Genomic DNA, 15,847 nt, shown 5'->3' on the forward strand with positions numbered 1-15,847 from the left:
GCAGAGACTGACATGCAGCACGTCTTTTCAGACTGCAACATGTCAATTTCGCTTGCAGAGACTCTAGTCTCCGCAAGAGAAATTACATCATTAGAATGCATTGAACGTGGTAAAGCCGCATGGTTCAGTGAACACATGCAGATTTACCTGCGTTCAATAGAAGACCGCACTAAGGACGCAGCGAACATACACTGCATTCAAAGTGCTGCTAGTTCCAGATCATGCGATAAACCTGGCACACACCAATATGTAGATGCAGTGAAAAGGGGGTTTAATGAGGTAGAGTACATACAGTAGTGGACGTTTCGGTCTATACAATAGACCTTCATCAATGTACTGAAACAAAATACAACAAAAGTGAAAATAAAGTATATATAAACTAATGGGTCACTGTATAGCAATTGATTTAAATGAAAACAATATTTTACAAATGTAGTCGTTTTTTTTTTTTTTTTTAAAGGATCCAATTAGCCAGATTAGCTAGTCGGATCAGGCGAAAAAACGGATCAGTCACATCAGTTTTTCACAATCTGCAACGGATCTGTTTTTTTCAAAATTAGACGGTTTGCGACTGATGGCAAAAAACTGATCTGTGAAAGGGGCCTAAGAATAGTTTTATCACTTCAACTCTATAAAGAATAAAAGAATATCCAGGACACATGAATACTCATTCATGAAATATTACCTCTTGTAACATGTACAGTTCTGTATGCAATAGGTTTAGCTTTTCACGGTCTTTCCTTCATAATGACAGTCATGGGGTTGGAATGAAATAAAGTAAATATTGTCTATTTTTAGAATTGTGCTAACCATTTTCAGGAAAAATGTCAGCTTTTACAGTGTCATTAATGATTTCAATGTTGAAGAGAAGAATGCTGTAGTTCCTGTAGTTCTGCGATTTTGCAGATATAACCTGGTGATAATGGTAACCTTTTAAACTAAGTTGTAGAATGTGGGTACAGAAAAAAATGGCTCGGAGACAAATTTTCTTTCTGTACATAAATTCTCTAGATCTATAGATTTTTCCTTCCGCATGTAGAGTGTAAAAAATAGGTACTCCAATGGGAAAATTCAGAAAATGTATAATTTTGTGCTCTAGCTGTATACGCTAAACTGCACAATGATGGATGCCTAATAGAGATCTTATTAACCCATAGGTTACTTTAACGTCTGTAGAATGTAGATAATTGGGTTTTTAGGACATATGCACTTTATAGATCCCTTTTGATAGATGCCATACAGTGACTTCTGCCAACCATAGGCAGAAAAAAACAAAAACACAAAACTTATACCATGTATTCTTGTTTTACTGGATAATCCATGCCTCTGCTCTTCAGTGATGGCTATAGCAACTCCTGGATGCAAGCTAGGGGCCTCTATTGGAAAACCTGTGGGAGTGTTTCGCGCCTGTATAAATCTTAATTCATTCATGCTGGAACTAAAACCATGCTCAAAAGTATATTTAAGCTGGGTCATGTCATTGTAGTAATTATCAGTTTATTAGCAGAGTCTACTTCCCGCTATCTTTAATTTATTTGTAATAAAGTATACAAGCAAACCACAATAATACTGTAACTGCTTTGACACGCAAAACAAGTAAAACGTGGACACCTCTGATCTTACAATGGATTTTTTTTGTTCTTATTGGAATGTGCACTTTGTAGATTCAGAATAAAGGCAACAAAACCAGAAGGAACACTAAAAGTAAAAAAACATAGGAACCAAACCAGAATGTGTTTAATCCTTACATTCCTCAATGTACCAACCCTTTAATTTTGATGACCGCCATACACACCTTTTGGTCATCTCTTAAGCATCATCAAGTAGTTACCTGGAATGGCTTACACTGAAAAAGCATGCATGTTCCAGAGTTCATTGGTGGCTTCACCTGCCTTCAGAAAGTGTTTACCTGTGCAAAACACACTTGATGGTCACAGTGTTGGTACACATTTCCATACAGTACTTGCACCCTTTTCCACAAATGTCTAAAGTCAAAATATGGCAAGAACCACTCGACTAAGTAAAGAAAAATTACAGTCCATCATTACTTTAATACGTGAAAGTAAGTCAGTACTGACATATGCCAGAACCTTGAAAGCATCCTAAAGTGCACTCTAAGAAAACAATCAGTCGCGGTGATGAAACTGACTACCCTAGGAAATGAAGACCAAGAATTACTTCTGCTGCAAAGGAAAAGTTCAACAGAGTTATCCGTGTCAAAACCTGCAAATTGATAGCCTCTCCAATAAACAACAGGCTTTTTATATGGTGCACAGACATCAAGTAGCAAACACATCTCAACCTCAACTGTTCAGTTGATACTGCAGGAATTTGACAATAAAGGCCTTGTTCTTGCAAAGCGGCTTCTAATGAGGACCACAAACATTAATGTGAAACGTGTGCACATACCCTTAGATGTTCACTGCTTTGTTCCACACTTATTTCTTTACTCCTTGTTTCCATATGTGATTTTGCTGCCTTTAGTCTGATTCTATATTGTGCACGTTCTAATGAAAACAAAGACACAAGGAACATGAACAGATATATCCTACTTTTGACTGGTAATATATTTTACAAAGCTCTCTACTGTTTTTTTTTTTTTTCTAAAAGTCTGTCTTTTTTTTTTAAACTTTAAATATACCATGTCTTGCAAAGTGATGCAAAAAAAGGAAAATCATGTTATATTTAAAAAATTGCTCACAGTGCCTAAAATATAATTTCTGACACTGGTCATGAGTGACTGCTGACATGCTATGTTGCAATGATGGTGGATAAGTACCTTGGGCAGGGCACCAGCCTTTAACCTGTCTTGCTAATTTAGTGATGATTCACTGTGGTAATATTCTTTCAGAGTGATATGGGATTGTAACTATTAAATGCTAATTCATAACATTGTCTTGGAAAATAGAGAAAACTCTCCTCTAGAACTTCCTCTATTTCATGTGGCGATCAGTAAAACAAATAGGACATATGTGCTTCTATTCCTTATTGTTATAATGCCAACGTTTGGAGCCAATAGATATATTGTCCAGTTTTACAATTGATATTTCTGGGAAACCTTATAAAATAGTCTTCTATAATAAATTGCTTTGTAATACAGTACGTAAGAAATGCTATTGAGTTTACCCCAGTGACGTAAATGAATAAGTTCCTGCAAAACTGCAACCGGTACAGCAAATTGCATTAAATATACATATTTTTTTGCAGTTTGAAAAATACATCACGCCATGGAAACTATAATGGGTATATGGCGAAACAAGTGTTTTTTATACAGCTGACATTTCAGTTACGGTATGTTAGTGTTAGAGGGAATCTGTCAGTAGGATCAACCCTCCTAAGCAGTCTATATGGGTCATAGGAAGATGAATAAAGCGATACCTTGATATCTGTGACCCAATGTCTTAATCCGGAGAAATCGTGTGTTTCTTAATTTGTAAATGAGCTGTTAAGATCTATGGGCCGAACACAGATCTGCATGAGAATCTGCCCCCGGAGCTTATTATAAATTAAAGGGAGTGTTGCCAGTGTGATACATTTAGATCTGAAGAGCAGGCTGTCAGTCATAACATGTCTCACACTGGTATCACCCCCTTTCATTTGCAATAAGCTCTGGAGGCAGATTCTCAGGAAGATCAGTGTCTGCCTTTAGGAATAGCTCATTTATATATAAAGGAAACCATGTATTTCTCTGGAACAAGACATGCGATCGCAAATATCAAAGTACATTGCTCCAGCGGTTAGATATATTTGAATCAATATTTTTCTTGTGGTGAACAACTCGATAGTCTTTTATTGGAAAATCCCGGAGTTACACAAACTTTCTGATATTTTGGAAAAAATCGCCCTTCACAAATCACTTGAACACAGATTCTCCATAAACAATAACTTTTAAAAGATACACTAAAAAATGGGAACTTTGGGCTTCCATTTTTCCATAGATTCTGTGATATTTAATTCCAATTGTTTTGTTTATGTATTTCATTTGTGTGAAATTTATTGTTTACACTGCTGATGTACCTGTTTTAATGCTTGTTAATGTTGACCACAATATGTTAGATTATTTTAATGTTAAACCTTGCAATACAATTGAGTTCTCCCTTGTTCTTTCCCTTATTCCCGTTACCATCCCTCCCCTCAATAAATAATCTTTAATTCCCATTCCCAATCCCAACCCTTACCAATCCTTCCCCCTTTTACTTTCCCATATTTATCTTAAGTTTAATAAAAATGATTGAAAGACTAATATTAAAGTATCATTTTATTCATCTTCCTATGACCTACATGTCCATAGATGGCTTAGTGATCCTACAGACAAATTCCCTTTTTAATTTTTAAATTTTAGAATGTTTACAATAAAGCCTGTTGCCAAATTTATATAAAATCATGCCATGTCCCTGCCTTTGATGCGGGCTTGCATGCCAAACCAGCATCTTTCCTGGCAGATAATGGCTGATTTATTCAGCCATCATGTGCCTTTAACATCCGCAGGGGGATCAGAGCTCTGCCTGCAGCTGTTAACCTGTTAAATGTCGCTGTCAATCTCTGATAGCAGCATTTAACACGCAATGGCAGGGAGCGTGTCATTCCACACACCCATAAGCGCACCCATGAAGTGATCATGGGGCGCTAATGGGTTGGCATGACAGCCAAAGGCCTGCTGAAGACCCCCGTGCCTGTCACTACGATTCACTTGTGAACGCTAGCGTTTAGCTGGCGTTGATAGATCGTGATTTTAGCTATACATAGCAGTGCTATTAAAAATTAGAAAAAAAAACAGTAAAAGGTGGAAAGCAAAAAATAAAAAAAGTTCAAATCACCGTCCTTTTGCCTTATTAAAAAAACACATTTGGCATCGCTGTGTTCTTAAAAGTACGATCTATCAATATATAAAATAACTTAATCAGTAAGCGGCGTAATGGGGGAAAAAAAAAAAATCATGTGGGTTTTTTTTTTTAGACACAAAACATTGTATCTAACCCAAAATGGCATCTGTACAAACATCAGGTCAGGGTGCAAAAAATAAGCCATCACACAGCCTCATATCCCAAAAAATGAAAACGGGTCTCGTAAAATGGCAACAAAAACTTTTTTTTTTTTTTTCTTTTCCAAATCTGACTCTATTTTTTAAGTGGTTAAAAAACAAAAAAACTAAGTATATATTTGGTATCTGCGTACTCATACTGTTTTGGAGAAAGGTATTGCCAGGTCAGCTTTTCCATATAAATAAAAAAAAAAAATTGTGGAATTGCACTTTTTTTTTGCAATTTCACCACACTTGGAATTATTTTCCTGCTTTCTAGTGCATTACATATAAAATGAATTAGGCCACGTAAATGTAAAACTCTTCTATGTTCATAGAAAAATAAAGTTATGGTTCTTGGAAGAAGTGGAGGAAAAAAAACTGAAAATCCCCCTCCCCCGGGGAAGAAGTAGTTGGTGCTATGTCTTCCATTTAAAAATTAGCCCATAAAAAAATAAACGGATGCTGACTGATCCCCACAGTTTCTACACATTTTTGTAGACCTATATATCTCGTGACAGTATACGGAGCTATTCATTGAGTTTCCAGCTTAAACTATTTGCCAGTCTAACTGCATTCTAAATTTTATAATGGCATGAATCAACATTTACCCCTCAAAGTCTATTTAAATTCAGGATGCTGGATAGCTAGGTGACAATATGATTGTTGTAAGGCATAGGTGTTAAAATTATTACTTCTACTTTTTTTTATTTTAAGGTTGTTTGGCTATTTTACGCTCCAACTCACAATTTATTTCTTTTTTCTTTCCATGAATCTGCCCCTTCTTGATTTTCATGTTGGACTGGGTGATTAACAGAGTTACCAGCTGAGGAAGGTAAGTGCTGATTTTCATCAAGTTTTTAATTCAGATTTTTAAGCCAAAATCAAACTTGTATTTTAAAGGATATAACGTATAAGGCTAAGGCTATGTGCACATGTTGAGTAATTGTGTGCAGAAATTTCTGCAAGGTTTCTGCATCTCTTGACAGCAAAAACGCACGTTTTGCTGCGATTTTTGGTGCGTTTTTGTACAGCATTAAAGGCTTTTTAAGCTAAATAAAGATATTAAAAGAAAAAGTCTTGTGATGTAATTTCTTGGTTCAACACCACTTTTTTCATTCTTATGCAGTAGCATGAGGGTAATGGGATTAGGGCTTGGTGTCAGTAGTTGTCATTGACACCAAGCCCTAGGCTTAGTAATGAAAAGTTGTCAGGCAGACACGCATTACAAAGTCGGTAAGTAAACACAAACACACACACGTTGTCACCAGCTTATGTAGCAGAGTTAACAGAATGAACCTTCATAGGCTGTAACCAAACAGCAGCTCTTAGTTTAAAGAAAAAAATGTAAAAAACAATTGCACGGGCTCCTGCATAATTTTGATAACCAGCAGAGGGAAAGCCGACTGCTGAGGGCTGATTTTATTCTGGGGAGGAGCCAAAAGCCGTGTAGGTTCCCAAGCTATTAATATCATCTCACAACTGTAAGCTTAGCTTTTACTGGCTAGTTTACAGGGAGACCCCGGAAAACATTTTACATGGGGTCCCACCCTATAAAATCTAACCAGCAAGGGCTAGGCAGACAGCTGTGGGCCTTGTATTAATAGCCTAGGTAGGTGCCATGGATATTACTCCCCCTCCTCCCGACTAAAAACATCAGCTCTCAGCCGCCCCAGAAAAGGCGTATATAAGATAGCCTCACTCTTCCCACTTGCCCTGTAGCTGTGGCAAGTGGGGTGATAGTTCGGGTGTCGATGTCACCTTTGTATTATCAGGTGACATCAAGCCCACAGGTTAGTAATAGAGAGGCGTCTAGAAGACACCTCAATTACTAACCCCATAGTGATATTATAAAAGCGCACACACACACACACACACACACACACACACACACACACACACACACACACACACACACACACACACACACACACACACCCTCTATTTGAAATAATGACAAGACTTCTTTTAATGAATCTAAATTAAACCATAGTTACCAAACTCCAAAATCCACTGATGCCAACGTCTCCTGCAACAAAAATAAAATATCAAAAAACCACAATATTTCTCACCTGTCCGCATGAAAAAGATCTCCGGTGGCCGGTTAGAGTAGTCACATTTCCCAATGTGACTATTCTACAAGTGAGATCGCTGTGGGACACTCTGGATTACGTGGACTATGGCGGACAGGTGAGTATATGGTGGTTTATTATTGATTTTTTTTTTTTTTCTAAGAGACCTAGGCATTGGGGATTAGGCATTAAGGCGAGTACTTGTTGTTGTGTTTGTTTTTTTTTTGTATTTTACATTTTTTCTAAGAGACGGGCATTGAGGATTTGGTGTTAGGTGAGTACTTAGGAAGCAACACTGTTTGACAATCAATTTCACATGCTGTTGTGCAAATGGAAAATACAACAGATGGAAATTATTGGCAATTATCCATTAAGACACACTCCATAAAGGAGTGGTTCTGCAGGTGGGGACCACAGACCACCTCTCAGTACCATTGCGTTCTGGCTGATGTTTTGGTCACTTTTGAATGTTGGTTGTGCTTTCACACTCATGGTAGCATTAGACGGACTCTACAATCCATGCAAGTGGCTGAGGTAGTGCAGCTCATCCAGGATGGCACATCAATGCGAGCTGTGACACGAAGGTTTGCTGTGTCTGTCAGCATAGTGTCCAGAGGCTGAAGGCGCTACCAGAAGACAGGCCAGTACAGCAGGAGATGTGGAGGGGGTCGTAGGAGGGCAACAACCCAGCAGCAGGACCGCTACCTCAGCCTTTGTGCAAGGAAGAACAGGAGGAGCATTGCCAGAGCCCTGCAAAATGACCTCCAGCAGGCCACAGATGTTCATGTGTTTGCACAAACTGTTAGAAACCAACTCCATGAGGATGGTCTGAGGGCCCGACGTTCACAGATGGGGGTTGTGCTCACAGCCCAACACCGTGCAGGATGCTTGGCATTTGCCACAGAACACCAGGATTGGCAAATTCGCCACTGGCGCCCTGTGCTTTTCACAGACGAAAGCACTGAACACATGTGACAGACGTGACAGAGTCTGGAGATGCCGTGGAGCGTGATCTGCCTGCAACATCCTTCAGCATGACCGGTTTGGCAAGTGGGTTAGTAATGGTGTGGGGTGGCATTTCTTTGGAGGGCCGCACAGCCCTCCATGTTCTTGCCAGAGGTAGCCTGACTGCCATTAGGTACCGAGATGAGCTCCTCAGACCCCTTGTGAGACCATATGATAGTGCGGTTGACCCTGGGTTCCTCCTAATGCAGGACAATGCCAGACCTCATGTGCCTGGAGTGTGTCAGCAGTTCCTGCAAGATGAAGGCATTGAAGCTATGGACTGGCCCACCCGTTCCCCAGACCTTAATCCGATTGAACACATCTGGGACACATGTCTCGCGCCATCCACCAACGTCACGTTGCACCACAGACTGTCCAGGAGTTGGCGGATGCTTTAGCCCAGGTCTGGGAGGAGATTCCTCAGGAGACCATCTGTCGCCTCATCAGGAGCATGCCCAGGCGTTGTAGGGAGATCATACAGGCACGTGGAGGCCACACACTACTGAGCATCATTTCCTTGTCTTGAGGCATTTCCACTGACGTTGGATCAGCCTGTAGTTTGATTTTCCACTTTGATTTTGAGTATCATTCCAACTCCAGACCTCCATGGGATATTAATTTTGATTTATATTTATCATTTTTATGTTTTATTGTTCTCAACACATTCCACCATGTAATGAATAAAGATTTGCAGCTGAAATATTTCATTCAGTGATATCTAGGATGAGGGATTTTAGTGTTCCCTTTATTTTTATGACCAGTGTATTTTTACTTTTGTTTTTTTTGTGTGAGCACAGTCACCGGCCGACGAGAGATTACTTTTTCTGCCATCACTGTTCTCCGTGACGGCAGACGTAGGCTGATGGGAGGAGTAGCCTCCTGACCTGCGGTAAGCGTTTTACTGCGGGCCACAGTGTCTCTATGGGGTCATGCTGACATCTGCCAGCATCACCCTGCAACACTATGACCGACCGGTCTTACCTGCGGTAGCATTACCACCGATAAGAAACACTGCGTCGGTGATTCCCACGCTGTCATCTGTGTGAAACACCATAGGAGGCCGTTAAAAATGCAAACAAAAACTCAGCAAATCCACAAATGTTTTTATAACTGTGCTTTTGCTGTGTATTTGACTGACGCAATTGATGTCAATGTGTGTTAAAAGTAATAAACCCGCATAAGGAATTGACATGATGCAGAAAAAAACACACTGCAAATACTCTAAGGAAATTTACTGATCATGTGCACAACACTTCAGGATTGTCATTATGCACAATAACAAATTATATTGTGGTACCGTGTTAGCCAGAAAAATTTATGTGAATGTCATCATTGGGCAGAAAAGTATTCACACAGGATTGTCATTGAATTATCTTGCATAAGGTAAAACTCATCAAAAACTCACCGTGTGCACACAGCCTGAAAGTGTTTTTCTCACAAAACTGTCAATCTGCTTAGCTTCCCTTGGTGAGTAACATGGTACCTGCAGATAGGACTGCATTTTATTGGTGACACCTCCTTAACCCCTTTACCCCCAAGGGTGGTTTGCACGTTAATGACCGGGCCAATTTTTACAATTCTGACCACTGTCCCTTTATGAGGTTATAACTCTGGAACACTTCAACGGATCCCGGTGATTCTGACAATGTTTTCTCGTGACATATTGTACTTCATGATAGTGGTAAATTTCTTTGATATTACCTGCGTTTATTTGTGAAAAAAATGGAAATTTGGCAGATTTTGAAAATTTCGCAATTTTCCAACTTTGAATTTTTATGCAATTAAATCACAGAGATATGTCACAGAAAATACTTAATAAGTAACATTTCCCACATGTCTACTTTACATCAGCACAATTTTTGAACCAAATTTTTTTTGTGTTAGGGAGTTATAAGGGTTAAAAGTTTACCAGCAATTTTTCATTTTTGCAACACCATTTTTTTTTTTTAGGGACCACATCTCATTTGAAGTCATTTTGAGGGGTCTATATGATAGAAAATAACAAGGTGTGACACCATTCTAAAAACTTTTTTTCACAAAAAATTTACTTCAGCTCCAATTTGTTTTATTTTACCAAGGGTAACAGGACAAAAAGTTGTTGTACAATTTGTCCTGAGTACGCCGATACCCCATATATGGGGGTAAACCACTGTTTGGGCGCATGGCAGAGCTCGGAAGCGAAGGAGCGCCATTTGACTTTTCAATGCAAAATTGACTGGAATTGAGATGGGACGCCATGTTGCGTTTGGAGAGCCCCTGATGTGCCTAAACATTGAAACCCCTCACAAGTGACACCATTTTGGAAAGTAGACACCCTAAGGAACTTATCTAGATGTGTGATGAGCACTTTGACCCATTAAGTGATTTACAGAAGTTTATAATGCAGAGCCGTAAAAATAAAAAAACTTATTTTTTCACAAAAATGACCTTTTCGCCCCAAATTTTTTATTTTCCTAAGGGTAAAAGAAGAAATTGGACCCAAAAGTTGTTTTGCAATTTGTCCTGAGTACGCTGATACCCTATATGTGCGGGTAAACCACTGTTTGGGTGCATGGCAGAGCTCGGAAGGGAAGGAGCGCCGTTTGACTTTTCAATGCAAAATTGACAGGAATTGAGATGGGACGCCATGTTGTGTTTGGAGAGCCACTGATGTGCCTAAACATTGAAACCCCCCACAAGTGACACCATTTTGGAAAGTAGACCCCCTAAGGAACTCATCTAGATGTGTTGTGAGAACTTTGAACCCCCAAGTGTTTCACTACAGTTTATAACGCAGATCCGTGAAAATAAAAATTCTTTTTTTTCCCACAAAAAATATTTTTAAGCCCCCAGTTTTGTATTTTCCCGAGAGTAACAGGACACAGGTGCTTTTATACGATAAAAACTATTTTATAGAAAAAATAATTATTTTTGCATCGCTTTATTCTGAGGACTATAACTTTTTTATTTTTTCTTGGATGATGCTGTATGGTGGCTCGTTTTTTGCGGGACAAGATGACATTTTCAGCGGTACCATGGTTATTTATATCCGTCTTTTTGATCGCGTGTTATTCCACTTTTTGTTTGGCAGTATGATAATAAAGCGTTTTTTTGCCTCGTTTTTATTTATTTTATTTTTTTTTGCGGTGTTCACTGAAGGGGTTAACTGGTGGGACAGTTTTATAGGTGGGGTTGTTACGGACGCGGCGATACTAAATATGTGTACTTTTATTGTTTTTTTGTTATTATTTAGATAAAGAAATGTATTTATAGGAACAATATTTTTTTGTTGGGAATTTTTTAAAAAATTTTTTACACATGTGAATATTTTTTTTTTTTACACTATAACATTGCCCCGGGGGGGGCAATCATGTTATAGTGTAAGATCGCTGATGTGACACTTTGCTGTGCACTGTGTCAGATGGGCGATCTGACGTGCACAGATCCAGGCTTCCCGGCGCCTGCTCTGAGCAGGCGCTGTGAAGCCACCTCCCTGTAGGACCTGGATGCCGCGGCCATTTTGGATCCGGGCCTACTGCAGGGAGAAGGAGGTAAGAGACCCTCGGAGCAACGCGATCACATCGCGTTGCTCCGGGGGTCTCAGGGAAGCACGCAGGGAGCCCCTTCCCTGCACGATGCTTCCCTATAACGCCGGAACAGTGCGATCATGTTTGATCGCAGTGTGCCGGTGGTTAATGTGCCGGGGGCGGTCCGTGACCGCTCCTGGCACATAGTGCCGGATGTTAGCTGCGATAGTCAGCTGACACTCGGCCGCGCTCCCCCCGTGAGCGCGGCCAATCGCGTATGACGTACTATCCCGTCGGTGGTCATACTGGCCCACCCCACCTCGACGGGATAGCACGTCCAATGTCAGAAAGGGGTTATATACATACATGTACATAACCATGTTACACTATATCTACTCTGCAGTTGTATCAACTTAGTGGTCAATGTAAAAAATTATAGGGGTATTCCCATCTCCAATACCCTATCCCAATATGTAGTAGGTGTAATAATAATATTAGCACATACCTCCAATTATAATATGTATAGTTTTTCTGGTTCGCTATGTCTTCTTCCTCATATGCAGACATTGCAGGGCCTTGAGTATCCATGTTTACGACCACTAGCAACTAGCTAACTATTACTTTCAGTGGTCATAACCATGGATACCTAAGGTCCTGCAATACCTCCACATGAGGTAAAACATAGTGAATCAAAAAATCTTTACATTTCTAATTGGAGGTATTTGCTACTATTATTATTACATCTACTACATATTGAGATGGGATGTTTGAGATGGGAATACCCCTTTAAGTGCCCATGCTTATGAGATAGCTGTATTTTAAATGGGAAATGGACAATAAGTAGTCATTCCCCTCTAGTAGGAACTTGAGTCCCAGGAGAGTGTAGAAATGGTCTTGTTGAAGTGCAACTTTTACCAACTTTAGAACTCCTTAGTGACGGAGCCAAATTTTTGAAATCTGACCAGTGTCACTTTATGTGGTAATAACTCTGCAACGCTTCAACAAATTCCAGTGATTTTGAGACTGTTTTTTCGTGACACATTATACTTTATGATGATGGTAAATTTAGGTCAATATGTTTTGTTTATTTATAAAAAATATCAAAAATTTGAGAAAAATGTAAAAAATTAGCAATTTTCTAAATTTGAATGATTATCCCTTTAATCCAGATGGTCATACCACAGCAAAGCATTAATAAATAACATTTCCCACATGTTGGCTTTACATCAGCACCATTTGTAAAATGTTATTTTATTTTGCTAGCATTTTAGGAGGTTTAAAAATGTAGCAGCAATTTTTCATTTTTTTTTTCAGGGAAATTTACAAAATTTATTTTTTTAGGGACTTATCCATGTTTGAAGTGACTTTAGGGATCCCATATATTGGGAAACGCCCAAACGTGCTACCATTTTAAAAACAGCACCCCTAGACATATTGAAAACTGCTGTCAGGTAGTTTATTAACCCTTCAGGTGCTTTACAGGAATGAATGCAAAGTGCCATGACAGAAATGAATGTGTATTTTTACCACCTAAATGCCTCTAACTAACTTCTGAACAGATTACTAGAGCCGTCAGACTGTAGGGCAGCTATTTGGTCATGAATTGCCATGGCAAACATCAGGACCACACAATCATGATCTGAGGGCACCAGTTTGGATAAAGAGGAAGCCCCCACACTCTATCTATTTATACTGATGTAGTCACTATTGACAGCAGCATCTAAGGGTACCGTCACACAGTGCAATTTTGATCGCTACGACGGTACGATTCGTGACGTTCTAGCGATATCGTTACGATATCACAGTGTCTGACACGCAGCAGCGATCAGGGATCCTGCTGAGAATCGTACGTCGTAGCAGATCGTTTGGAACTTTCTTTCGTCGCTTGATCACCCGCTGACATCGCTGGATCGTTGTGTGTGACAGCGATCCAGCGATGCGTTCGCTGGTAACCAGGGTAAACATCGGGTAACTAAGCGCAGGGCCGCGCTTAGTAACCCGATGTTTACCGTGGTTACCAGCGTAAAAGTAAAAAAAAACAAACCGTACATGCTCACCATCTGATGTCCGTCCGGTCCCTTGCCGTCCGCTTCCCGCTCTGACTGTCTGCCGGCCGTACAGTGAGAGCAGATCACAGCGGTGACGTCACCGCTGCACTCTGCTCTCACTGTACGGCCGGATCTGTCAGAGCAGGAAGCGGACGGCAAGGGACCGGACGGACATCAGATGGTGAGCATGTACGGTTTGTTTTTTTTTACTTTTACGCTGGTAACCACGGTAAACATCGGGTTACTAAGCGCGGCCCTGCGCTTAGTTACCCGATGTTTACCCTGGTTACCCGGGGACTTCGGCATCGCTCCAGCGCCGTGATTGCAACGTGTGACCGCAGTCTACGACGCTGGAGCGATAATCATACGATCGCTGCGACGTCACGGATCGTGCCGTCGTAGCGATCAAAATTGCACTGTGTGACGGTACCCTAAGGGGTTAAACAGATATGGATGGTGCAAACACTGATCGTGGCTGATGCAGTAAGTTGTCAGCTATAGTGTACAGCCGACAGCTGCTGGATTGTCACCTCTATGGGGAGGCTATTCTCTAATATCTCAGGTCAGTTAAAAGATGTATTGGCGGTCATTAAGGGGTTAAATATATATCTGATTTTTATGAAGCAACAGTCAATTTAAGCCACCGTTTTCCTATTAATCATTGCTTGCTTTCCTCAATTACAAAGTGAAATCTATGTGCAGTTTTGCAGCTTGAGATCAGAATTTTTCGTTTGAGTACCAAGATGAGTGAGAGTGTGTTACAGCGATTAATTTTTTTTAACTTGTTTTTGTATCATGATGATAAAGAATACAAAGTTTCTATTGTGGCTTTATCAAATCAATTATGTTTCACTTTCCAGGAAAATCACTTTGGGAGCTGGTGGTGGAGCAATTTGAAGATCTTTTAGTTCGCATCCTTCTCCTAGCTGCATTTGTATCTTTTGTAAGTTAACAAAAATAGAGAATTGCATTTTTTTTTAACATTGTTTATTATTGTGTTGGATGTATAACCATTTTCTAAGAAAATACATTTTTTTTCTTTAATATTGCTTACCAATGTTAACAGCTAACTAAAGTCATTGCTGTTTTAAAGAGTTAGACAAAGCAGACAAAAAAAAAGTTCCTATCTACCACAAGGCTATCAGTTTGGGATACCAGGCCATTCTTGTCAATTATGTACAATGCTAATCAATCACCAATGTAGCCATTGATAATGTGGTGAAACCAAAATCCTAGATGAATACAAAGGCAAATATTGTCTGATTGTTTAGCTGAAGTCAGTACTATAGCTGTAAAGAGGCTCCCAAAAGACAAAGTGGGTGACATAATAGCAATCAGTAAAAAAAAAAAAAAAAAATCTTACATTTTTACTTTAAAAGATCATTCCTACTGTGTAAGTTTATTAGAACTTTGTGTGGGAGTGAGACTTTTTTTTCCTGCTGTTAACAGCTTGTGAGTCAGAGCTATGCAGATTGATGTATACTCTACGAGGATGAGCAAGGTTATGGCTCCAAAAATAAAGACATGTACAGTTTGCTATTGGTGTGTGTGTGTTTTTGTTTGTTTGTTTTTTTATATATATACAGTCAAGGCTTTCCATTGTTCTTTCTGTTTTCTTTTACTCAAAGACAGTACTGTGGAAAAATCAAAACGTCAGATACAAACATAACTTATTTGTTTCACAGACACTAATGGTGTTAGTCAGAGAACATTTTATTCCTCTGTCCTCCTATTAAAGTAGATGAAAAGAGGTGGAATTGTGATTCATATTGGTCAGACCAGTAAGATTGAGGCTTTGCTGGGGTGAGCCATTATTGTAAATGTTGAATCACTTGAGCTTAATAGTATCTTTTGTGCAAATCTCTGGTGATGTCAGTGTCTTTTGGCGTAGGACGTCTTGATTGTTCAAAATACTGTTTTCAGCGTGCCCTAAAAATGCATTTGTTCAGACTGGCCTACCGCCTCAACGCATTAGGCTACTTTCACACTAGCGTCGTGTACTGCACGTCGCTATGCGTCGTTTTGTTGAAAAAACTCATCCTGCAAAAGTGCTTGCAGGATGCGTTTTTTCTCCATAGACTTGCATTAGCGACGCATTGCCACACGTCGCAACCGTCGTGCGACTGTTGCGTCGGACCGTCGCCACCAAAAAACGTTACATGTAACTTTTTTGGTGCTTCGTGACCGTCTTTTCCG

General features: G+C 39.8%; 1 protein-coding gene across 2 annotated transcripts in view; it reads left to right on the forward strand.

Annotated features, from left to right (window-relative positions):
• Positions 1 to 15,847, forward strand: part of ATP2A3 (ATPase sarcoplasmic/endoplasmic reticulum Ca2+ transporting 3) — a 324,456-nt gene that overhangs the window by 106,325 nt on the left and 202,284 nt on the right. For both annotated transcript variants that reach the window (XM_077296494.1, XM_077296493.1), the window contains exons 2-3: positions 5,838 to 5,855; positions 14,512 to 14,594. In XM_077296494.1, coding sequence (XP_077152609.1) covers positions 5,838 to 5,855; positions 14,512 to 14,594 — 101 coding nt within the window. The remainder of the gene's footprint in view (positions 1 to 5,837; positions 5,856 to 14,511; positions 14,595 to 15,847) is intronic.

The sequence above is a fragment of the Ranitomeya variabilis genome, chromosome 3 (assembly GCF_051348905.1).
Source record: "Ranitomeya variabilis isolate aRanVar5 chromosome 3, aRanVar5.hap1, whole genome shotgun sequence".
In the NCBI taxonomy this organism is placed as follows: Eukaryota; Metazoa; Chordata; class Amphibia; order Anura; family Dendrobatidae; genus Ranitomeya; species Ranitomeya variabilis.